This window comes from Macrosteles quadrilineatus, unplaced genomic scaffold (genome assembly GCF_028750875.1).
Source record: "Macrosteles quadrilineatus isolate MER2022 unplaced genomic scaffold, UCM_ALF_1.0 Scaffold_2__2_contigs__length_208266976, whole genome shotgun sequence".
NCBI classification, from domain to species: domain Eukaryota; kingdom Metazoa; phylum Arthropoda; class Insecta; order Hemiptera; family Cicadellidae; genus Macrosteles; species Macrosteles quadrilineatus.
This window is the reverse complement of record NW_026542595.1, coordinates 170,883,838-170,910,070: the sequence shown is the minus strand read 5'-3', so window position 1 is coordinate 170,910,070 and position 26,233 is coordinate 170,883,838. Positions and strand designations below refer to the sequence as shown.

General features: G+C 34.4%; 1 protein-coding gene across 1 annotated transcript; it reads right to left on the bottom strand.

Annotated features, from left to right (window-relative positions):
• Positions 1-2,435: 2,435 nt before the first annotated feature.
• Positions 2,436-26,033, bottom strand: LOC128985138 (sensory neuron membrane protein 1-like). The gene is made up of 9 exons (XM_054404520.1): positions 25,869-26,033; positions 20,096-20,250; positions 19,109-19,268; positions 16,868-17,125; positions 16,008-16,222; positions 14,838-15,007; positions 14,144-14,262; positions 8,318-8,443; positions 2,436-3,587 (listed from the first exon to the last, which is right to left on the bottom strand). The coding sequence occupies exons 1-9, from the start codon at positions 26,031-26,033 to the stop codon at positions 2,436-2,438; spliced, it is 2,520 nt and encodes an 839-aa protein (XP_054260495.1).
• Between the last annotated feature and the right edge of the window lie 200 nt (positions 26,034-26,233).

Below are 26,233 nucleotides of genomic sequence, written 5' to 3'. Positions count from 1 at the left end.
GCAATGATAAGCATAAATTTACAATTTATTTACAACTGAAATTATGAATAGACAAGTTAAACACTAAAATTTCACGGTTCATCAAAACAGAGTATACCTTGCAAAAGTTATTATTCAAAACAATGATTGGTAAACTGGGTGCGACTGATCCAAAAGTTGTAAGAAACATATTTAAATGTAAAACACTAAAACATAAATCTATTTTTTACACAATAAATAGTCTTTTACATCAAATTCCTTATGTTCCTTACTGATGTAGGTACAGTTAAGTCATTGACTATAAGTAAACTGCCATAAAGCATACTGTCTTAACTTAAAGCGAGCAGCATACAAACTATCACTCAAGGTAAACTGAAATAATGCAGTGAAATATAGCAGGAAAGCGGTCAATAGTTTATATAGGTGACGTAAATTAATAAACCATGAAAAACAATATATGAATAATACAAAGCTTTTTGTGTTTTATTAAAGTATCAAGCATTCAATTTATTCCACCCATTTTATAAATAAATTGGTTTGTTAATGAAATGATAATGAGTGTTATGGATTGAGAATATACTTAAAAAACACAGAAAAATAAACTAATATGCCTACAAATAACTTTTTAATAGGTCACGAATAGGCCTCTGAATAGTTAATGTTTATTTTATAAATTCTTTGTGTAGCCCCTGAAGTGTTTAATTAGAATATTATAGGTACATACCTTATGTCAACAGTTGCACAAGTGGCGGTAAAACTCACTTCATGTTTCACCTATTCAGGCATTCTCTAGTTTACTTTTCAAGTTATATGATTGGGTAAATTCTTTTACTTTTCAAGTTATATGATTGGGTAAATTCTCTCAAAATTCTGCAATTTCAATAAAAATTCTTTTACGTCAACAGAGATAAGAGGAATGTATCAGAAAGCAATAAGAATAACAAGAAATCCTTCTTTGCATTTCCAACAAATGGCCGTGGCATTCGTCCATGTATCCGTTTATTTCCTTTAACTCCAATATTTCTAAATTATTCAAGTTAGAGGTATTGTTGGGGTCAATGTTTGACTAAACCAATATTTTGGCTGTTTACTGTCAAAAACAACTTTTTTTAGTACAGTGAATGGAAGAGTTACACAAATTCACGCATTGTATTTGAAGTTTTATTAACAATCAGAAAAGGTTTAAAGTTATGGAAAATAAAAATGTCTAGTCTAATATAATATTGTCATTTTCATTGTTGTTTTCCCGGTGGACTTGTGGAATTCATCAGGGTCATAGTAAAACAGCTGGGTATAATGTTTCTTAACAAATTCACAAAGAAGTGTTGAAAAACATTTTCTGTTAAGCTGATTTTGCGACGTATTACGTTTGAAACTATCCGTATGATTGAAACTCGATTTTCAAGAAATAATTTAAATCGTCAAAATAGTATGGTCTTAAAACAAATGTTGTATTTATAACATTGAAGGTTTTACATCTTCATTAATAATTTATTACAGGTTACAATATGGGTTTTCTGCTCCCCACAAAAGCAAGAAACTGTTAGTACAAAATAAATAATAACATGATAATGAAGAAATAACAACATGTATTCTTTCAACGAACACAAAAGATTATTTTATATCAAATAGTGTTCTAGGAAACTAATTTTTCGTAAACATTTAGTTTAAAAGTAAATCTTTATGCGCATATCTTTTAATGATTTTATTTTATTTATGCATGCCATCAAGATTTTATGAACATGTATGACAATATTTAATATTAATAAAAGTATTTCTGATTTGGAATGGTTAATAACATAAATATTTTTACTTTAACTAATTACTTTAATTACATACTTATAACTTAATAATAATATAAAATTTGAAGAAAAAGAATAATTTTAATTTTTTTATTAGAAACAAACTTGGAAAACAAATAATAAAATGAGTAATAGGAAATAATAAGAAACCGTTTGTTTATGTTTTGCTCTAGGATTTCTCCGTAAAAATATACAAGACATTGGAGCAGCTTAAAAATTCCAGTTTTATGTTCAGGCAGAACGTATGCTGAGATAACTGTAGGCCTATACATGCGTTGTCAAAATAAGAGTACTTTTACATTTTCGGTTTTACTATTTGCTCTTATTTCCCTTTGTTCCTTACACAAATTCAAATTGCACAAACCAAACTAATTAATGTTATACAGAAGGATTTAATAAAGAATAACTAAATTACCAAATTGCATAACATACTCTGCATTAAAAATTCCAGCTCTCGTCTGAGCTATCGTTTTTTTTATATTTATTTACATGGAAATACAAAGGAACAAAATGGTGTTGTAGACTAACTATGATTATGACTATTTATAAAAAAAATGTAAATAAGGCACTTAATGTAGTTAAAGTATTGAGGTTCCTAATTCAGAAAAATGAATAATGAAATAGAAACCAAAATAGTTCAAAATCAGTATTCGTTTATTGATCACGAGCTCCAAAGCTGTTGTTTCGTGGTAGTAGTTCAGCCATTTCTGCCACTAACCTATTAATGTCATCTTCAACTGCTTTGATTTCTTCCTCCGTTGCATTATTAGCACTTTCACTTCCTGGGGGGTCATTCTCTTTGTTGTCATAGGTTTTATCATCCATAATGTGGACGTTTAATGTGTTTTCATTGCCATTTATATCAGTAGAATCAATGATTTGCAAATCGTTTTCGTCGGGAAAAGATTTTTCAACTGCGTTCTTCATCTGCATAAACTGACTCTCAACGTCAATTTGTGGGTTTTCATTTTGCTCTGATATGCCTATTGTAGACGTATCAATGTTGTTATTTACAATAAGTTGGGGAACCTTTTCGAATGTAACCTCACTCTCTCTATTGTTTTCGGCTTCAGCTGCAATCGGTAATTCATGCGTAGGGTTTCCAGGGGAGGAAAGGATATTAGAAGCATCAGCACTTTGAAAAGACATTTGATGTTCAAGAGACGCAATCGTCTTTGGTGATTGAAGTAGAGCGGAACTAGATGGGGTTTGTAAAGCTACTCCTGTGTATTGAGTTAAAGTATTAATATTTGCAGTGTCTCCACTGTTGGCAATTGAACTCTGAGGACTTTCTTCAGTGTTACTTCTCTTGTCATCATTTACAGATAAAGGTGCGTCATTCGATTCTTCCTGGCCTGAAATAAACTTGCTTACAACACCCTTATTACCTTGATTCAATAGCTGTTGTACATCTAGTTTCGCAAAGCTCGTTGGTCTCGAATTGGTCATTGTTGGGGCACTCTTAGTCGAAATCACAGCTTGCAGACCATTCTTGATTTTATCCTTGTTCCCATAATTGTCCTGCGTTCTAACATAAAAAGGATCAAGTACTTCCGTTTCGCTGTCAACTTTATCAGGTTTTACTGCAGATTTAGGTTTGCTTTTGTAGTCAAATTCGGTTTCGTTACCTCCACTGATTTCGTGGACTTTGTCCCTTCGGGTCTTTCTGATCTTGAGGACAATTCCCAGAATGCCAAGTCCGACTCCTCCGACGACACAGAGCCACTTGATGACATCAACGGCTCTGATTGGTCGAAACAAAGACGCTTCCAGCATTCCCATCAAGTTGCCATCTAGATCCAACAGCTGCAACAAATTCACTATTGTTTAATTAATAAGGAAAGCTTAGAATTAGATTTGAGTATCTATTTTATATAACAATTCTGTGATTTACGTGACAATGTATATCCACTTCATGCTCAATGTTTATTGTGTGTGTTTTTTTTTATTTTATAATTTTTTCCTACTTATTCCTTATTTGGAGGCTTGGCTGTTTTATTAATTTATATTTATTTTTCCTTATTTTTGATGGTAGATGCATTTTTAGACGCGAGACAATGTACTTAATTAAAGTTTTTAAGGCAAGCTTTCCAAACCTATGTGTTTCATGTGAAGAATTCTACGATTATTTAAGCGTAAATTAAACATAAATAAAAATATATTTCCTTGTGTGGCTATGCATTCGTAAAGCCTAAGGAAGATTTTACGTAATAATATTGTAATGTTATAAGTTGTGTCTTACCATGGAACGGATATTTAGCAAATTTTGATGTAAAATATTAAATAGTCTCAGCAATATATTCAACTATTACGTAGAAGGATTTTTGGAAACTCTTTAAGAACAAATTAAATTAGATTTACGTTATTGAATTTAGTTCTCATGGAAGAGTATTCCCTAATGACTCCAAAAAAATTCTAATAATGGTGAAAGAATGATGATACTGCAGCAAATAAATCATGAGTCTAAAAATCTATACTATTATAAAGAAGAGGTGGTGTCTGTATGTATGTGTGTTTGTATGAGCTAATCTCAAAAACTACTAAACCGACTGGGCTCTATTATAATAAAACACTTATACATTTTTCGCAGCACTTACGCTGCAAAACAATTTCCGTGAGTGCGATTTGTTTCATTTTTTCCACAAAGGTGGCTCAAATATACGGTCCAAAACATTGAAAATATAATTCATTTTGAAATATTCATCCCAAGTGAGAACACACACAGTTTAACAAAGAGAATACAACAAATCTTTAATCGTCGAAATTGCACCTCTTTGTATGATTGCTAAAACAGTTTTGAAATGTTTTGTGGGTTTATGTAATCTACAAATTGAATACCAGTAGATTTTTCATTGGTCAACTACACGAATGAAGGCTCACATTAAGCTCTAGCGACTTTCACATCCATTTGATAAAATTTCACAAAAACCATTTCATCCATGGATTCAAAAGAGATTCTAAACAACTGACACGTGTTGTACTCCGAACAAACTTTTTAATTATTTCAAGTTGCAATTTAACACCTGCTCTAATTCAATCATAGTTATACCACCGAGTAATTATTTAACGTTCGCGTTCGCCACAATATATTCCAAGAATCTGTATCCTTTTTTGTCATTGGTTAACCAGACCCGATCAAAACTAATGATTTATGACTTTAATGATGTGGTAATTTACCTTTACTGAATAAAGCCATGCTATATGTAAACCGATGGTTATAATGATTTCCATAAATACGATTTCCAGCTGTTTAACTAAGGGTATGAAACAGTAATCTATATCTATATATATATATAAAATCCAATGTATGTTTGTTTGTATGTTTGTTTGTTTGTTTGTCCTTTATGGACTCTGAAACCGCTCGACAGATTGTTATGAAACTTTCAGGTATTATTAAGCATTATTCAACAATGGTTTGTGTGAAGTTTGGTGCAGATCCGTAAAAAGGGCTCCACCCCAGTGGTTCTGGAGTTTCCTATGTTAACCTTACGAGTATTCATATTTAAATGGAATTAAAGAATCTTAACAGCTGGTTCCACTAAAGATTTGATTAAGTGATGTTCAATTGCATTAAAAATTTAATAGGTTTACCAACAGGGTGCAGAACTATTATTTTTTTTTAATTTATGACAACAGCTAATATGCAACCAAAAGGTGAATGAGCGTATCGAACGAACTTCAACCTAGAGGTGGGTTAGCGTAGCGAACGAGCTAACCTGAAGGCAAGTGAGTGCAGCGAACGAGCTCTAACATAAAGGTGAGTGAGCGAACGAACTTCAACCAGGACGTGATTGAGCCATGTGAACGAGCTCATCTTGAAAATGAACGAGCGTTTGACATAAAACCACATTAGGACAGGACGACGTCTGTCGGGCCAGCTAGTACTATATAATTGGTCGTTAACCAATCCAGTAGTTAGTCAGTCAGAGCCATTTTTAAACCAAACAAGTTAATCTAAACTAATCTTAACAATACCCACGCCGCAGCAAACCCGCCGTCCAAGCGAATTTCCATTTGCCTGAAATGATTTTCAATTTATCTATTTAAATAACATTAGGTTTAACGAGTATTTTAATCAAATTTCTTCAAACATTAAAATCTTGCTAATTTAAAATCTTTCTGTAAACAAATTTCTCTCTGGCTTACTGCACAGCAAAATATCAATTATTTAAAGGTCAATAGTTGCATCTAAGAATGAAATTACTTTCTACCTTTTGTTAAGTTTTCACAATTAATTAGTGTTGTTTATTATTTATTTGTTCTAACTGTCCGTACCACCTGACAAGCGGCCAGTCAATTTCCAAGCATTGTCAATGTCTGTAATAAGTTATTACTCAATGGAAATAAATTAATTTATTCAATAATAATTGCATTTTTCGTTTTGTTAATCATTGGTCATGCAAATTGCAACGTAGCAATAAGTTGAACACTGTTTTGACGAATCTTTGTTTATAGTTAACTTAGGCTGGGCGCACATTGATCCAGCATTTTACCTGAAGCAAAATGTTGCACAACGATTTGCTTGAAGCGTTTTGTTTATTTGCTTCTTCAGTGTGCGGGAGGTTCAAGCATGGTTTATTTGGTTTCAAGCAAAAAGTAAAAAATAAGATTAACTGGTCCTATACTACAGTATTGTTTTAACACAAATGTGACGAGGAAGTCAACATAGCTATTATGTCAGTTTTTGCAAAATGCTGGACTAAATAAAATAGAAAGACAACATTGGGTTCACCCAATCAATCTGATGATAGACTCCTCTCAGAAATTAAATCAGATCCAGGGAAATTTAACAATTATTGTCAAATAATTGCTATACTATTTTATAGGAAGGGTTTTAAATACCGTAAGAAATTATTATTAGATAATGGCGTGATGGTTATATAAATAACTATATAATAAAAAAACAATATAACTAGTTAAAACTATATAACTATATATAAATAAATATATTAATGAGTAACCTTGCTAATTTCTTAATTATTTTACTACTTCAAAATTCATTTTTCAAAGAAGAGTTATTTTTTAAACATCAAATGCTCAATTGAATTTTGAAAGCCACTAAGCTTTACTAGCTAGAAGGGACGTGGCGCATGCGCAGAACGTTTTGCTCCTTGAAACATCAAACATCGTGCTGTATGGGATCCATTCGTCGAGCAACTGCTCAAATGTTTCAAGGCGTTTTGAGGCGCCTCGCAACGTTTGCTTGATCAGTGTGCGGCGTCCCATTGAAATACATGGGGAGCTCGTACCCAGCGAAACATTTTGCCTCGCAACACTTTTTCAGGTGAAATGCTGCATCTGTGTGCGGCCGGCCTTAGAGCCACTTAACTTATAGTTAACTTATAGTGTAAAATTAGTAAAGCCACTTTGAAGTTAATAATTGTAAATAAAGTTTATAAAAGCCATCCTAAGTTTTGGATGGAAATTAGTTTAATTGTAACACTAGTAGTGATTAATTATAATTTTCACATTGGTTAAGTTAAAGAAATAAGCTCATTAGCTGTTATTGGTTAATTTTATAGATTCAATAAAATACAGTTAATTGTGTTAGTATCGTGTTGCTTATTTGCAGAACCCATTAATTAACAAGTCAACTAAACAGGGTGACTATTAAGTCTTGGACGACTTTATAACATTGAAAATTAAGTTCATGCGTATAAAGAAGCTTGCCAGTCACTAATCTGGTTGAAGAACAATTTTTTTATTTATATTTTAGACGTAAAGATATATTTTTTTGACATGTCTAATGCAAATCTGTACTTGTTAATTTGGTCGAATAAAGAAGTTATTGAGTTAAACAAAAAGAGCTATCACAATAAAATTTTGCATATTATTACTAGTAATAGTGAGCTATTTTCTGTACTTGGTGATCGGATGTCACTTATGGGGGACGGCCCATAGGGAGTAAGTTTAACTTGAAGTTAATCACAGATTGATATTAACATAGAATTAAAGGTCTTGGTGAATCAAAAACATTGCCGCAAACCGTACCTCGAACGGACAACCGAGTCAAAAATGGCAGCCGTTCAAAGATTTCACGAATCTACCATTTTGAAACGGCTGCAATTTTTCTTCAGATGTTCTTTTGAGCTCAAATTTGCGACATTGTATTCTACTAATAAAGACCTTTTTCATGTGCACAACCTATGTCTCCGTTTATGATTTTCCTCCGTCTTCTAGCGGGAGCCCCCCTGAGGAGGTAGTGTATAATAGCATTGAAAATTCAATGAAGAATAGCTGTAATTTTTGGCTCGGCTGTCCGATCGACATCTAGTTTGCGGAATTGTTTTTGGTTGACCAAGACCCTTTATTTGATATACATATCAACCAATGATTACCTGCAAGATTTTCAACTTACCCCCTATAGGTCCCACATAGGTGACATCCGATTATTTTCACAAAAATGTAGCTTACTATTACCATAAATTAAATGCCAAATTTAGTTGTGAAATCTCTGTTCGTTTTAAAGTTATAAAGTCGTCCTAAGACTTAATTTTTACCCTGTATACTAGGTGGAAACACAGTATTTCACTTACCTCTTCAGCCCAAAACAGAGGAACCAATGAACGTCGCAGACGCTGAGTCACGGGTACAAATCTGATTGGTTTCAACTCAATGTTGAACTGAATGCGTTTCCTTGCGACCAATGGGCTGCCACTGATCTAAGACAGGTCAGTGAACAATCTTAAACTAAATAAAAGCTATTTAATCATCCAAGGGGCAAAAGAGTGTTCTAAATCATAGAGATTAAGCCAGCTGCTAATAAATATATATTGTCGATATAAGGTATTCTCATGAGAACGATATGAGGTGTTCTCATGAGAACGATGTGAGTTGTTCTCATGAGAACGATATGAGGTATTCTCATGAGAACGATGTGATGTATTCTCATTAGAACGATATGATGTATTATCATGAGAACGATATGAGGTATTATCATGCGAACGATATGAGGTATTTTCATGAGAACGATATTAGGTTTTCTCATGAGAATGATATTAGGTATTCTCATGAGAACGATATGAGGAATTCTCATGAGAACGATATGAGGAATTCTCATGAGAACGATATGAGAAATTCTCATGAGAACGATATGAGGTATTTTCAAAGGAACGATATGAGGTATTCTCATGGGAACGATAAGACGTATTCTCATGGTAACGATATGAGGTGTTATCATGAGAACGATGTGATGTATTCTCATGAAAAAGATATGAGGTATTCTCATGAGAACGATATGAGGTGTTCTCATGAGAACGATATTAGGTGTTCTCACGAGAACGATATTAGGTTTCTCATGAGAACGATGTGGGGTGTTCTCATGAGAACGATGTGGGGTGTTCTCATGAGAATGATGTGAGTTGTTCTCATGACAACGATGTGATGTATTATCATGAGAACGATATGAGGTATTCTCATGAGAACTATATGAGGTATTCTCATGAGAACGATATGAGGTGTTCTCATGAGAACGATATTAGGTTTTCTCATGAGAACGATGTGAGGTATTCTCATGAAAACGATGTGAGGTATTCTCATGAGAACGATGTGAGGTATTCTCATGAGAACGAGGTGAGGTATTCTCATAAGAACGATGTGAGGTTTTCTCATTAGAACGATTTGAGGTATTCTCATGAGAACTATATTAGGTATTCTCATGAGAAAGATATGAGGAATTCTCATGAGAACGATATGAGGTATTCTCAAGAGAACGATATGAGGTATTCTCATGAGAACGATGTGAGATGTTCTCATTAGAACGATATGAGATGTTCTCGTGAGAACGATGTGAGGTGTCCTCATGAGAACGATATGAGATGTTCTCGTGAGAACGATACGAGGTGTTCTCATGAGAACGATGTGAGGTGTTCTCATGAGAACGATGTGGGGTATTCTCATGAGAATGATGTGAGTTGTTCTCTTGAGAACGATGTAAGGTGTTCTCATGAGAACGATACGAGGTATTCTCATGAGAACGATATAAGTGTTCTCATGACAACGGTGTGAGGTGTTCTCATGAGAATGATGTGAGTTGTTCTCATGAGAACGATATGATGTATTCTCATGAGAACGATGTGCGGTATTCTCATGAGAATGATATGAAGTGTTCTCATGAGAACGATATGAGGTATTATCATGAGAACGATATGGGATGTTCTCATGAGAACGATATGAGATGTTCTCTTGAGAACGATGTAAGGTGTTCTCATGAGAACGATATTAGGTTTTCTCATGAGAACGATATAAGGTGTTCTCATGAGAACGATATTAGGTTTTCTCATGAGAACGATATAAGGTGTTCTCATGAGAACAATATGAGATGTTCTCATTAGAACAATACGAGGTATTCTCATGAGAACGATGTGAGGTATTCTCATGAGAACGATGTGAGGTGTTCTCATGAGAATGATGTTAGTTGTTCTCATGAGAACGATATGAGGTATTCTCATGAGAACGATATTAGGTATTCTCATGAGAACGATATTAGGTATTCTCATGAGAACAATATGAAGTATTCTCATGAGAACGATATGAGATGTTCTTATGAGAACGATGTGAGGTGTTCTCATGAGAACGATATGAGGTATTATCATGAGAACGATATGGGGTATTCTCATGAGAACGATTTGAGATGTTCTCATAAAAAAGATATGAGATGTTCTCGTGAGAACGATGTGAGGTATTCTCATGAGAACGATGTGAGGTTTTCTCATGAGAACGATGTTAGGTGTTCTCATGAGATCAATACGAGGTATTCTCATTAAAACGATATTAGGTTTTCTCATGAGAACGATGTGAGGTATTCTCATGAAAACGATGTAAGGTATACTCATAAGAACAAAGTGAGGTATTCTCATGAGAGCGATGTGAGATGTTCTCATGAGAACGATATTAGGTATTCTCATGAGAACGATATTAGGTATTCTCATGAGAACGATATTAGGTATTCTCATGAGAACGATATTAGGTATTCTCATGAGAACAATATGAGGTATTCTCATGAGAACGATATTAGGTATTCTCATGAGAACGATATTAGGTTTTCTCATGAGAACGATATTAGGTATTCTCATGAGAACGATATTAGGTATTCTCATGAGAACAATATGAGGTATTCTCATGAGAACGTATGAGATGTTCTCGTGAGAACGATGTGAAGTGTTCTCATGAAAACGATGTGCTGTATTCTCATGAGAACGATGTGAGGTTTTCTCATTAGAACGATATGAGGTATTCTCATGAGAACGATATGGGGTATTCTCATGAGAACGATTTGAGATGTTCTCATAAAAACGATATAAGATGTTCTCGTGAGAACGATGTGAGGTATTCTCATGAGAACGATGTGATGTATTCTCATGAGAACGATGTGAGCTATTCTCATGAAAACGATGTGAGATATTCTCAAGAGAACGATGTGATGTATTCTCATGAGAACGATGTGAGGTATTCTCATGAGAACGATATGAGGTTTTCTCATTAGAACGATATGAGGTATTCTAATGAGAACGATATGAGGAATTCTCATGAGAACGATATGAGGTATTCTCATGAGAACGATATGGGGTATTCTCATGAGAATGATTTGAGATGTTCTCATAAAAACGATATGAGATGTTCTCGTGAAAACGATGTGAGGTGTTCTCGTGAGAACGATGTGAGGTGTTCTCATGAGAACGATGTGCGGTATTCTCATGAGAACGATGTGAGGTTTTCTCATTAGGTTTTCTCTTGAGAACGATGTAAGGTGTTCTCATGAGAACGATACGAGGTATTCTCATGAGAACGATATGAGGTGTTCTCATGAGAACGGTGTGTGGTGTTATCATGAGAATGATGTGAGTTGTTCTCATGAGAACGATATGATGTATTCTCATGAGAATGATGTGTGATATTCTCATGAGAACGATATGAAGTGTTCTTATGAGGACGATATGAGATGTCTCGTGAGAACAATGTGAGTATTCTCATGAGAACGATATGAGGTGTTCTCATGAGAACGATACGAGGTATTCTCATGAGAACGATGTGAGGTGTTCTCATGAGAACGATATTAGGTTTTCTCATGAGAACGATATAAGGTGTTCTCATGAGAATGATATGAGTTGTTCTCATGAGAACGATACGAGGTATTCTCATGGTACGATGTGAGGTGTTCTCATGAGAATGATGTGAGTTGTTCTCATGAGAACGATATGATGTATTCTCATGAGAACGATGTGTGATATTCTCATGAGAACGATATGAAGTGTTCTTATGAGAACGATATGAGGTATTATGATGAGAACGATATATGATTTTCTCATGAGAACGTTATGAGATGTCTCGTGAGAACAATGTGAGTATTCTCATGAGAACGATATGAGGTGTTCTCATGAGAACGATATGAGTTTTTCTCATGAGAACGATATGAGTTGTTCTCATGAGAACGATACGAGGTATTCTCATGAGAACGATGTGAGGTGTTCTCATGAGAAAGATGTGCGGTATTCTCATGAGAACGATGTGCGGTATTCTCATGAACACGATACGAGGTATTCTCATGAGAACGATATGAGGTGTTCTCATGAGAACGATATGATGTATTCTCATGAGAACGATATTAGGTATTCTCATGAGAACAATATGAGGTATTCTCATGAGAACGATATGAGATGTTCTCATGAGAACGATATGAGGTATTCTCATGAGAACACCTGACATCGTTCTCACGAGAATGATATGAGATGTTCTCATGAAATCGATATGAGATGTTCTCGTGAGAACGATGTGAGGTGTTCTCATGAGAACGATGGGCGGTGTTCTCATGAGAACGATGTGAGGTTTTCTCATGAGAACACCTAACATCGTTCTCACGAGAATGATATGCGATGTTCTCATGAGATCGATATGAGATGTTCTCGTGAAAACGATGTAAGGTTTTTTCATGAGAACAATATTAGGTTTTCTCATGAGAATGATATTAGGTTTTCTCATGAGAACGATATTGGTTTTTCTCATGAGAACTATATGAGTTGTTCTCATGAAAATGATATTAGGTTTTCTCATGAAAACAATATTGGTTGTTCTCATGAGAACGATATGAGTTGTTCTCATGAGAACGATATGAGTTGTTCTCATGAGAATGATATTAGGTTTTCTCATGAGAACGATATTGGTTGTTCTCATGAGAACGATACGAGGTATTCTCATGAGAACGATTCGAGGTATTCTCATGAGAATGATTCGAGGTATTCTCATGAGAACGATATGAGGTGTTCTCATGAGAACGATGTAAGGTGTTCTCATGAGAACGATATTAGGTTATCTCATGAGAACGATTTTAGATGTTCTCATGAGAACGATATGAGTTGTTCTCATGAGAACGATGTGAGGTGTTTTCATGAGAACGATGTGAGGTGTTTTCATGAGAACGATATGAGGTGTTTTCATGAGAACGATATGAGGTGTTCTCATGAGAACGATATGAGGTATTCTCATGAGAACGATATGAGGTATTCTCATGAGAACCTTATGTGCTATTTTCATGAGAACTATATGAGGTATTCTCATGAGAACGATACGAGTTATTTTCATGAGAACGATGTTAGGTGTTCTCATGAGAACGATGTGAGGTGTTTTCATGAGAACGATATGAGGTATTCTCTGGAGAACGATATGAGATGTTGTCATGAGAACGATATGAGATGTTCTCGTGAGAACGATGTGAGTATTCTCATGAAACGATATGAGGTGTTCTCATGAGAACGATGTAAGGTGTTCTCATGAGAACGATATTAGGTTATCTCATGAGAACGATTTTAGGTGTTCTCATGAGAACGATGTGAGGTGTTCTCTCTGAGAACGATGTGAGATGTTCTCATGAGAACGATGTGAGGTGTTCTCATGAGAACGATGTGAGGTGTTCTCATGAGAACGATGTGAGGTGTTCTCATGAGAACTATATGAGGTATTCTCATGAGAACGATATGAGGTATTCTCATGAGAACGATATGAGGTATTCTCATGAGAACGATATGAGGTATTCTCATGAGGACGATATGAGGTGTTGTTGCAATGTTTAACATTTAGGTGGTTAACCAATATAGTAAGTATAATCCATACGAACGGATTTGAAATGAAAACGAAAAACGTGTGACTTTGGTGGTATAATTAACTAATTTTTCTAGCTGAATTGATAATCCTGTGATTCGACCTTTTTTCTAGTAACTCATCAACAGAGCTAACTAAAAGAAAATGGTCAATTTTATAATACTCAACCCTAATACATAAATAATAATATTCCATTTGGTTGGTATTTGGTGTAATTTTAAAAAGTCAAAATTATTACGTGATTATTTAAAAACAATACTGCTACTCACAGGTTCTAATATAATTTTAATGCCGTGCTTTTCCTTGTCAGGTTTGAGTCCTACAACCCCGTCCAGATATTGTTGGCTGGCTTCGTAGAAGTGAGGGTGAGACACGACTATAGGTGCACCTAGAATTAAAAAAAAAACTTTAAAAATTATTAAATCGGTCTTGAAACATGTATTAAGCTTATCAATGCTTACAAAGAACTTTTACACTGGGTTTGGTAAATGCAGCTACTGATGGTTTGAATGGAAAATAAAAGACGATCTGAAAAAAGCTGTGGAACAGAGTGTATAGATGTTGTTTTAAAAAAATTTACTTTGGTGGTTGGATGAAGACGATATAGCGATTTCTTTAAGACAATTATTAGATTTAATATTTATCATTCATCTAATAAACAAAAGTATTGTATCCACTTTTAAAAAAAGGTAAATTTGCAAACAAACTAAGATCAAATACTACTTTCGATTTCAATTCATCAATGTTGGCCTACAATTTAACAAATACCATTAAACATTTTCTGGAGCATTTAGAACATGAATCTTTAGTAAAACCCCTACAAAATAAAACATTATAGTAAAATAGTCCATGTAATTGTGTGACGGCCATCAAATAGATGTTAAGCATGAAATATAACATTTTGAGGCCTAAAAATGATACAAAAGGATGAAATTTAAAGTTAAAACTAACAGTTTGACATACCTTGACACTTAAGCGCATCAAGGACCCCCTTCTTCCTGCACCTGTCGTCTGCTGAGCAGAAGCATCTGTCTCCCGGGTTGGTCTCCACGTCACCGAAGGGGTAGGCAGCGTAGACGTATCCATTCACACCCTTGTAGTCAGCCTCCCCCTCAAATATGCCAAAGATTGACCTTGAAGTAAATTAGAGTGTTTAAAATGTACGCATAAGAGTTTAACTAAATTTAAAGCTATTATTTAGTCATCACCCATAACGTGTTATCTACCCATAATACAAGCAAAAGTTCACTTTCCTATTACTTATCAAATCATCAAATAGAGGCCGAACTTACAAAATGAAATTTAGAATTATTTTTTGAATATATAATTATTTTAACAGAAATATGCGCAAATGAAAACTTTGCTCAACGTAAAATTACTATAAGATTTTCTTTGAGTTCTAAACAATTTTCATTCATCCTTGTTTCATGAGTTCTGAGCCTAGTGCAAATTGCTTGCTGATTATGAAAAAAATGTATGAAGGTTAACTAATCGAATCTATATTTTCAATCGATTTTAGGGTAGCCCAGTTAAGAAACTGTATCTGGTCTCCATTACATCCTGCCCACTACATCCCCTTCCAGTAATACCCCTCCCCTGAATCACTATGACGCTTTGCAGAGTCAAACGGAACTCTGGCCTACCTGACGGTGTTGACAGTTTATGAAACCCCACGGCAAAAAATAGAACGGCACTTGCTCCGTTTCCCTTGTTCATATTTACGGTCTAAAAGACTAACAGGCAAAGGATTGTAGTACATGTTCTTGGGTTTTTGTCCTATGACGCTAGGTTGTAGTCCGCGATTGTTTTTCACATTACTTCAGGCTAGACCTAAGGGTTGTGGCATTATCACTTGGATAAAATCCATCGGGGATTTGGCGGGATTTCAACCCAGGACCTGAGGGACCAAAGTCCCCTTGCTCTCTACCTCTAGACCAACTCACTCCCCCTGTAAAAATGCATAATGATAGGACGTGCTTCACTCCCCAAATCTCCACTTAAATCACCAGCTCAGTGGCGTTGAGCTTTGTCATTTCACACTTCGAATGGAAACTAATACAACCATAAAGCCAAGAAATACTTGTAAAATACCAATACTACTTATATTTCTACTTTCAACTGGCTTATTCTTACCGGCAAATTTCGCTAGAGTACGCCATGAGACTGCCGTTCTCCATTTTCCTGAAGGGTGGGAAGACAGAGGCGTCAGTTCCTTGTATCTTGTTGCAGTCTCCTCTCCAAAATGGCAACTCTGGTTTGCCATCTATGGCAACCATCTTGCCAATATCTTGTCCATCCACTGTCCCACGCTTCACCGTGTAGCGGAACTCCTCTGGGGTGTTGTTCTTCTACAAATTATAAAAGGCTTTTTGCAATTAACCATAGTCAATAGCTTAAATCATGATACGAATAATATTACAGTTTTACGGTTACAAAGTAAGTTTCTCTTACCATCATTATACTGTAGTCTGAATACTAAAAGATTTTGTTTGCTAACATAACTATTTTCTAATATTTATTGATCATTGTAATTGATGGCAGTCTTATACTAAGTTTACTAATAAGGGTGTCCAGCTTCGATTAGGATAAACTTTACCAGATTATTCGGGAGGTCAAAACAAGCAACATAGCATCGAAATTCAGCAAATATGTTTATCGTTTTGCTCACTACCTTTGTATAAAATATGAATACAATATTTATAATCGTTTCAAAATGACGTCTATTCTTATTTTTAAAGCCTAATATCTTAAATATTAAATTAATATCTCATATTTTTGTAAAATTTCATCCAATACCAAAAGTTCCAACGTTTTATTTACTAAAAGATGTGCAAAGATTGTTAAGATCGGAGCATTTACTTAGCAGTTGCTGTTTTTGTAATAAAAAGATTATACATATATGGCAACAAGATGTCTTTGAAGATTTACATATTATTAACCACACATCAATCAAGTATTTATGGCAAATAGACTTTCAAGAAACTTTTACGTACAGCGCCGAAGAAGGAAAAGCTGTAGACATTCTCGGAGATCTTCTTGAGAGCCCTAGAGTTCTGTTTGAGAGCGATGCAGACGGCTCTAGGATAGAGAGCAGTGGCGGTACAGTTGATCAGGATTCCATCGAACAGCAGACTTTTGACTGTGACTCGCATGAACATGTCGGAGACTCTGCCAAAAATGGCGGGAAGCGCTTGGCTCACCAGGGTCAAAAAAGGCGCGGGAAAATCTTTCTCTGCTATCAGCAAAATACTCTATAAAAGAGAAAGTACAGTAAGTTACATCATTGGTAGTGTATTATCTGGTTAAGACAAACACAATAACACCACATGAAACACGAAACTGTTGGACATGTTTTTCCTCAAATGGATAAAAAGAAAACTGTGGAAAAAGTAGGTGTTTATCTAGAAATTGAATATTTTTAGGTAACTAAAAATTGGTAAATCTGCACCAAATCGTAGGTTACTCGTATATTAATGGTCATTAATAAGAAGAACAATTAATATGTTAAACGTTCTATATATTTCGTGAAGCCATTTCACTACACTATAAAAAAAAACCTAACAGACTTATGGCTTTATTCATTCTAATACCACACTTAAATTCATAATCGTCATAAATATGTTAAATTACAACCTGAAAGCTATTACGAATATTGTTAAACAGTTGTAGAAACGTTGGACATTTACATAGGACTGTGTACCGCGGGCTTGAGATGCACTTAGAAACTAGGTTTGCTCTTGCTTAGGATGCAAATTCAAACAGACCCACACTTTATAAGCAAATACAGACGGCCTAGTATTCACAGGAAACGCTTTGTAGTAAACTCGTTTTGCAACAGATCGAGGGAATAAAACGTTCTAACTGAATATTACATGGGTTCGGGTAGTCGATTATTGGTTAGGGCCATTTTTTTAGTTACTGTGGTTGTTCATTGGTAAAGTCTTTAATTGAATAGTCTTAATTTATTTTTTTGAAAAGTATTTTATATCTTCAAATGAACTATGCTTGGTAAGATAGTATATTCTATTTATATGATAATTAAATTAAACCAGATTAACTATCTTTATAAACGAACTATTCTTTGATTTGTATTATTATTCACTACTTATTACTTCGTAATATTAACCTGCAAACCACTTTCACAAGAAACTCGCTGAAGTAGCTTGTTATATTATTGATTTTACGTACCTCCATGGACTGTTTTCCAATCCTTATGGAAGTGTTTACTTACCAGATAAATTGTGTGAGCCCTACTAGTAAAGGTACATTTCCCTACCAATTTAGTTACGTTTTACTACCATCTTGAACGTTTTTCTCATAGGTATGTACAGAATTGATATTTAATAGTTTTTGCAAGCTTGTGCCTTTTGGATGTCATATTGTTGTCACAATTTGTTTTTATTAATATTATAATTGTTTTGTGATCATTTTAACGGCTCTGTCATATGAATGAATTAGTTAATGAGTAAATGGCTGGATGAGTAGTGTATACTAGGAGGACATATTTTCCTACTGGGTATGAAAATACCAAACAAAATTTCCTAAATTTCCTAACATTAGGACTTGTTTTTCTACCAGTTTGAACACGTTTTCCACCAATTATATACATTTTGACCTACCAGCTTGAGCACGGTTATAGCAAATGTTCCTACAGGCATGTGTTTCCCACCAATATTACGATATTTCCCTACCAGTATGGGCACGTGTTTCCCACCAATATTTTTTTTTAAGAGGTTGGCGGCCTCTTTTAACCTTGCATTTGCCCGTCCACATAGACTACAGATCTGTGCGTGGAACGTATCCAGCAAAGCAAGGGGTGAGCCGGTACAGTACAAAGGTGAAATGTACTGATAAAAGTTTGTGGTAGTGACCAGGATCCGAACCCACGACACTTCTGCCTTGGGCCCAAAGTCCGTGACGCTACCAACTGAGCCACCGACTCACCAACTTAGGATATTTCCCTACCAGTAAGGGCGCGTGTTTTCCACCAATATTAGGATATTTCCCTACCAGTATGGGCACAGGTTTCCTACCAATATAAACATATTTTCCTACCCGTATGGGCACATGTTTCCTACCAATATAAACATATTTCCTACCAATATGGGCACATGTTTCCTACCAAGATAAACATATTTTCCTACCAGTATGGGCACAGGTTTCCCACAAATATCAACATATTTTCCTACCAGTATGGGCACATGTTTCCCACCAATACAAACATATTTTCCTACCAATATGGGCACGTTGGGCACAGTGATAACCTCGTCCCCAGTCAGCTGGGGTGTGGGACAGCCGGGACTCTTCTGGTCCGCGTACCACGTGCTGCGAGCACTGTAGGATATTGTGTCTGCTGCAGGGTCTTCCACGAAGTCTGTTTTGTCCTTTATCTCTCTGTATTCAACAGACAGATTTTCAAAGTTATTAAATTAGAAGTTATAGTTTTTATTGGTGTAAATTAATAACAACGATTTTGTTAAATTTGGTGCAATCTTTGTTACTAACGTGTTCATAGCAATAACTATTTGGTAATGAATTTGAATTTATTTTAGTTTATTCAAAAAATGAAATTTATTTCCGATTTCCGAAAACATTCCTGACAAATTAATCTAATTGTTAAGTTAATAATTATCAATTTGAGACAACACATATTTATGCAATCGAGGATAAATAATGTAGATAAAATATCAGCTTAATTTGACTTCAACGCCAGAGAGAAGGCAGGCCTAGTTTGATTAAATTTGGTATTATAATAACATGAAAAAGGCACCTGATCTTTTAAAATCTCGTCAAGAGAACAACAATTAAAGATACGTAAAAACTCATTAACGTCAAAGAAAATATTAGATTTATTTTAGTAAATCTACGTACTGCTAAAATCAGATCTTCTTCAAACTCAGGATTCAATTATTAGGGATTTTAATACTAGAGCAACGGTCAATTGAGTTATAAAATATACAGTATATTACTCCTACTTGTATATGTATATTTGTAGCCAAGATGTTTTTCCTTAATGGTTAATATCGTACCTAGATTGCTTTTATGATATTTGTATCAAATTGTCAAGTACCTGGGGACCAAGCCTTGGCTTTGTGTAGTTAATTTAAATTTTAAAAGCAATATAAAGGTAACTGACGGTTTATTTGCAACTAATTTTGGCTTTTATTATTTAAGTTTCGTTAGAATATCAATTTATATGATGATAATTTTCCAGTACTTACTTGTAACAGTATGGCCCGATCTCTTGCACTATGGGTTTTGCTCCCCTCATAACCTCCGCCGGATTTGTAACATTAAATACGTAGATCATACAGTCTAGAGTTGGTAACTGAACCCAAAGTCTTCGAGAGTCCTTCCCTTGGGCCAGGTTTATTTGCTGAAAAAAAGGAATTATAGTTATTATTTTCTCCTTTGAATGATTCTGAAAATGTCTATTTCCATTCTACAACTAACTGCTCCAACTTCCTAAGTTTTTCAAAAGGATTTCATTGCTTATGGCGTTCTACAAATACCCGACTATAGTCCGTATGAAGAAACCTGACTCCTGACCTTCAACCTGGTGACTTGCCAATGGTTTCATATCTGAACAGGCCCCAGGTATAGTACAGTGCAATTAGCTTAAAAAAAGAGCAAACCGGGACATCCAAAAAAAAAGTTTCAAACCAGTGCCAAATTGTTGAATACACTTCCCTCAATATGTAAAAAAAAGTTACACTGATTTGAGTGTCGGGTTTGGGGGGGAGGGGGTGAAAATAGGACTTTTTTTACTTTTTCGCAAATACCTCAAAAACGGTGCGTTTTTCATAAAATATAATGAATTACAAAAATAATCTACATTAAATTTCGAACAAAATGATACCATACAATACCTATCTACTATGAACGGTTCAGGAAATATTGAGGGGTAAATGTGATTTTTTTCTTAAAATTCTAAAAAAGTTGTTTTTTAAATGGAGGAAACCCATGGACACCTATAAAAAAAGTTTCTAATGAGTGCCAAATTGTTCAATAAACCTCCCTTAATATGTATAAAAAAGTTACACGGATTTGAGTGTCGGATTTGGGAAGGAGGGTTAAAAGAAAAGGGGGGGTGGATGGGACTTTTTTTACTTTTTTGCAAATACCTCAAAAGCGGTGCGTTTTTCTCTAAATATAACAAATTACAAATATAATCTACATTAAATTTCGAACAAAATGATACCATACAATACCTATCTACTATGAACGGTTCAGGTAATATTAAGTGGTAAATGCGATTTTTTTCTAAAAATTCTAAAAAAAGTTGTTTTTTAATTGGAGGAAACCCATGGACACCCATAAAAAAAGTTTCTAATGAGTGCCAAATTGTTCAATAAACCTCCCTTAATATGTATAAAAAAGTTACACGGATTTGAGTGTCGGATTTGGGAAGGAGGGTTAAAAGAAAAGGGGGGGGGAATGGGACTTTTTTTGCTATTTTCCAAATATTTCGAAAACTGTACGTTTTTCTTAAAATATAATGAATTAAAAAAATAATATATATTAAATTTCAAACAAGATGATGCCATACAATACCTATCTACCATGAACGTATTGAGTACCTACGATATTGAGGGGTAAATGTGATTTTTCTTTTTAATTCTAAAAAGTTGTTTTTTAAATACAGGAAAACCATGGATACCAATAAAAAAGTTTTTGTTCTTTGCATTTTCTCTATTAACTTACTCGTTTATGAGCTACAGGATGCGGAATGTACACAACAAGCCTTTTTCCATAAGTGTAACATGCTGTAACTCCTAAACGAGTAGCTTTTAAGAGAAAATGTCAAAATTAAAAATGTTTTTTAATTGGATTTATTAATGATTTAACAATCATAAACTACAGGGTGTTCCATAAGAAATAACAAAGTTGTCGGCCATATTGGAAAATGGCGAACATATTTTTAAAATTGGGAACCATTCCAAATCATCTAAAAAATAAAAAAATAAAGGGGAGTGTCCCATAAGAAGTCAACTAACTGTATAACCCATGATAAAAAAGTTAGCTATTGGTTCACTTTAGGTGAGACATCCTGTATACAGGGAGTCCTGAAAGTAAACAGCCAAACCCCAGGTAATGGTTCTATGGGTGAAAATAAAAAGAAAATCAAGAGTATTTTTTCCAAAATCGCTTCGTTAACCAGATAGCCTATTTGCCATTTTGTTTTTTTTCACAAAAACATTATTTCATCTCTGAATTTTTTAACCGATCATTAACACACATAGTATGTATGTTGAGGTAAAATAGACCAACGTTAGAAAAAAAATATCTTAATCCAATAAAAATTTTAAAATGGCGGCCATTTAATTTTTTAAAATTGAAATTGCTAGAAATGGCTAATTTTATGAAAAAATTTCTGTAACACTTTTATTTAGCTTTTAAAATAATAAAAAATAAATAAATATTACGATTTTTATTTGTAAAAAGAGGCAACCCTGAATAGCGTAGCCTTAATCACAATAATTTTACAACTAAAAGTCGTTGTAACTTCAGTTATTTTTTATTCCATCTTCTTAAGAATTCAAACGGTAGAGAGAGAGGAAGAGTTCACCGTGTTCCCGTATCTAGGTAGGTTTGTCTTTTTTAGGTAGGTAAGTCATATTTATTTATATTGTAGTTATATTTGTGATAAAATGGAAAATAAAAAGTGTTACTTAACAAAATTTACAAAATTACTTATGAATAAAATTCCCAACCCCGTTTTCACACCCTCCTACCCAAGACCGGCACGAAAATCAGTGTAACTTTTTTACACATATTAAGTGAGGGTTATTGAACAATTTGGCACTCATTAGAAACTTTTTTTATGGGTGTCCATGGGTTTCCTCCATTTAAAAAACAACTTTTTTAGAATTTTAAGAAAAAATCACATTTACCCCTCAATATTACCTGAACCGTTCATAGTAGATAGGTATTGTATGGTATCATTTTGTTCGAAATTTAATGTAGATTATTTTTGTGATTCATTATATTCTAAGAAAAACGCACCGTTTTTCAGGTATTTGCAAAAAAGTAAAAAAGTCCCATCCACCCCCCCTTTTCTTTTAACCCTCCTTCCCAAATCCGACACTCAAATCCGTGTAACTTTTTTATACATATTAAGGGAGGTTTATTGAACAATTTGGCACTCATTAGAAACTTTTTTTATGGGTGTCCATGGGTTTCCTCCATTTAAAAAACAACTTTTTTAGAATTTTAAGAAAAAAATCACATTTACCCCTCAATATTACCTGAACCGTTCATAGTAGATAGGTATTGTAGTATCATTTTGTTCGAAATTTAATGTAGATTATTTTTGTAAATCATTATATTCTAAGAAAAACGCACCGTTTTTGAGGTATTTGCGAAAAAGTAAAAAAAGTCCTATTTTCACCCCATTTTCACCCCCTCCCCCCCAAACCCGACACTCAAATCAGTGTAACTTTTTTTTACATATTGAGGGAAGTGTACTCAACAATTTGGCACTGGTTTGAAACTTTTTTTTTTGATGTCCCGGTTTAGGTCTAATTGCACCGTACTAGTAGATGGAAGGTCAGGAGAAAGGTTCCTTCATACAAACCATAAAACTGCTTTTTCCATTGTATTTAAGGTATAGAACGGTCCCGTATTGGGGGTCTTAGGGGCCGGTGCAATATATTCCCATTTCCCTCTTGCTGTACGTGTTTAGGACTAAACTTTGAATCTTCTTTGAAATACTCAGACCGACATATCTGTTGAAAGGTCTAGTAATGGCAAACAAACTTTCAATTTATGTTTTTTATTATTACTATGAGAGCACAGCTATTCCATGGTTTGTGATTGACCACCAAGTCATGGTTCAGGAAACCACAGTAAAAGGAATGTTTAACTACAGTAATAAACTTTTTAGTAAAAAAAACCTAAATAACATGTATTAGAGAAATAACGTTTAGTTAAGATGTAAAAATAATGATTTAGTGTTAGAGTAAAATGTTTTAACATACCGATATTGGCCTTCCGCCCACCCAAAGAAACTAAATATTTATTTTTATGTGGGTCAAGCCCACGGACACATTCATTTACCTTACATTCATAAAAGCAAATATTGCAAGTTTAATGTAACAGCCACAATAGTATATTTCGTACCTAGGGCCGATAAAACTTTAATAAACCAAAGTTTAGTTTATTAGATATTCTCTTGACTCAATATATAAAAATATTAAATTGGGTTTTATTTTATCTCTCTGGTTTTACTTAAGCTAGATTCTTTTGTTTTCTCAGTTCAACTAATAGTGTTTGCTTCTCTCTTTTAACGACATAAAATTAAATCCTAAAACAAGACATAAAAAAGTCTACCAAGTAGGTACCACTACAAAAATAATTGTTTTCATTATATTCATGTTTTCATCGATATTGATGGCTTTCGTCATCAAACCATTATTTATTTTTGCAGTTACTTTGTTATATTTCCAATAATATGGTATTTATTCATTAGGATTTAAAACTGCCTCTTGGGCGATCTAAACATTGAAAAATAACGGAAAGGTTGTTTATGAGCCAACGCTAAATCACGGCGTAGTATTCTATCGTGAACAGAAACCCAACTGTTTGCGTAGAATTTATGGGCTTTTTATGCATTAATTTCAAACTAAATAAGTCCACTATATTCAAATGTTTGTCAGAAAAACATTGAGAACCAATTTTTTTTTACAACTTCCTTATTAATTTTATTTCTCTAAAGGTCTAGATCAACAATTAAATTAATCTTTATCTTCGTTGAAATATAAAATAAAATATTTTCATTCGTGGTAAAATACTTATTGAAACAAAATATTTATAGATTCCAAGGCATTAACTAACAAAAAATAGTTAAGGTCTACTTAAATTGGATTAGTATACGTCAGGGCTACAGATATACATGTGTAAAGACATATGTATACAGACATATGTATATCTGAAGCCGAGAGTATACGTAATAGGGTAACTAATAACAGTAATAATACATAGGACATTGCCAAACTTTCATTAATAGGCATGTAATTCTGGGATAGTAATAGCTATTTACCTTACAAGTGTAGTAAGAGCGTTTTTACATCACGCAGGTGAAGGTTGTGCAACGAGCGGATTCGAGTTGCATAATTTACCTAAGTGATGTAAACACGCTCGTGCGTAACGTGTAACGTACAAGATTTTACCTGACCCGACAATATACAGGAGGTTACGAACAATATTAATCATTATCCATTTCACTCATATTCTAACAGTAACGTTCATTTACAATCAAAAGCTAGGTTAGGAAAATTCTTCAAAACATAACAATAAAATTCAAGAGCACAGCTGATTTCTAGCGTTGAATGTCGTTGGCTCCATAGAGGTATATTTTTTAAGTTAATCACTCAATGTTATTTTACCTAACCCGCCATGTTAAACTTCCCTATCCCAAGCGTGATGTATACAACTTCCTTACTTCTCGAGTGATGTAAAGTATCAAAAACTCACTCGGTGATGTAATGAAACCCATTTAAATAACATTGAGTGATTAACTTAAAAAATATACCTCTATGGAGCCAACGACGTTCAACGCTAGAAATCAGCTGTGCTCTTGAACTTTATTGTTATGTTTTGAAGAATTTTCCTAACCTAGCTTTTGTTTGTAAATGAATGTTACTGTTAGAAGATGAGTGAAATGGATAATGATTAATATTGTTCGTAACCTCTTGTATATTGTCGGGTCAGGTAAAATCTTGTACGTTACACGTTACGCAAGAGCGTGTTTACTTCACCTGCGTGATGTAAAAACGCTCTTACTACACTTGTAAGGTAAATAGCTATAAATGGGTTTCATTACATCACCGAGTGAGTTTTTGATACTTTACATCACTCGAGAAGTAAGGAAGTTGTATACATCACGATTGGGATAGGGAAGTTTAACAGGTTAGGTAAAGATATTTAATTTTAGCTGTAAGACCAACACCAGATATTACAACTTCTATGATTGTGGTATACAATTCAACTCACACTTGCTACGACCTTGTCCAGTACGTATGGGAAGGCTATCCAGCCAATGGCAACCCCTCCAACCAACACACCCACCCCTACCTTGGCCCAGGTAGCAGGGGGAGTCCGTCCTACTCTTTGTTGGACCTTAGTTTTCATCCTCTGCATCGCCTCCTCGCTGATCATGATTACCTACAGGCAGATTTACATATAAGATCATCGCGGATGAGGATGGAGGCTAACAATCCAATATCCAAATTCTTGACCAGTCTCATGACTCATGTCGTGAAGTACGGTGTCTCTACCTATTGTTGAACTTTAGTCTTCTTCTACAGATGATGATTACCTGTGGACAGATTTACATATAAGATAGTCATGGATGAGGA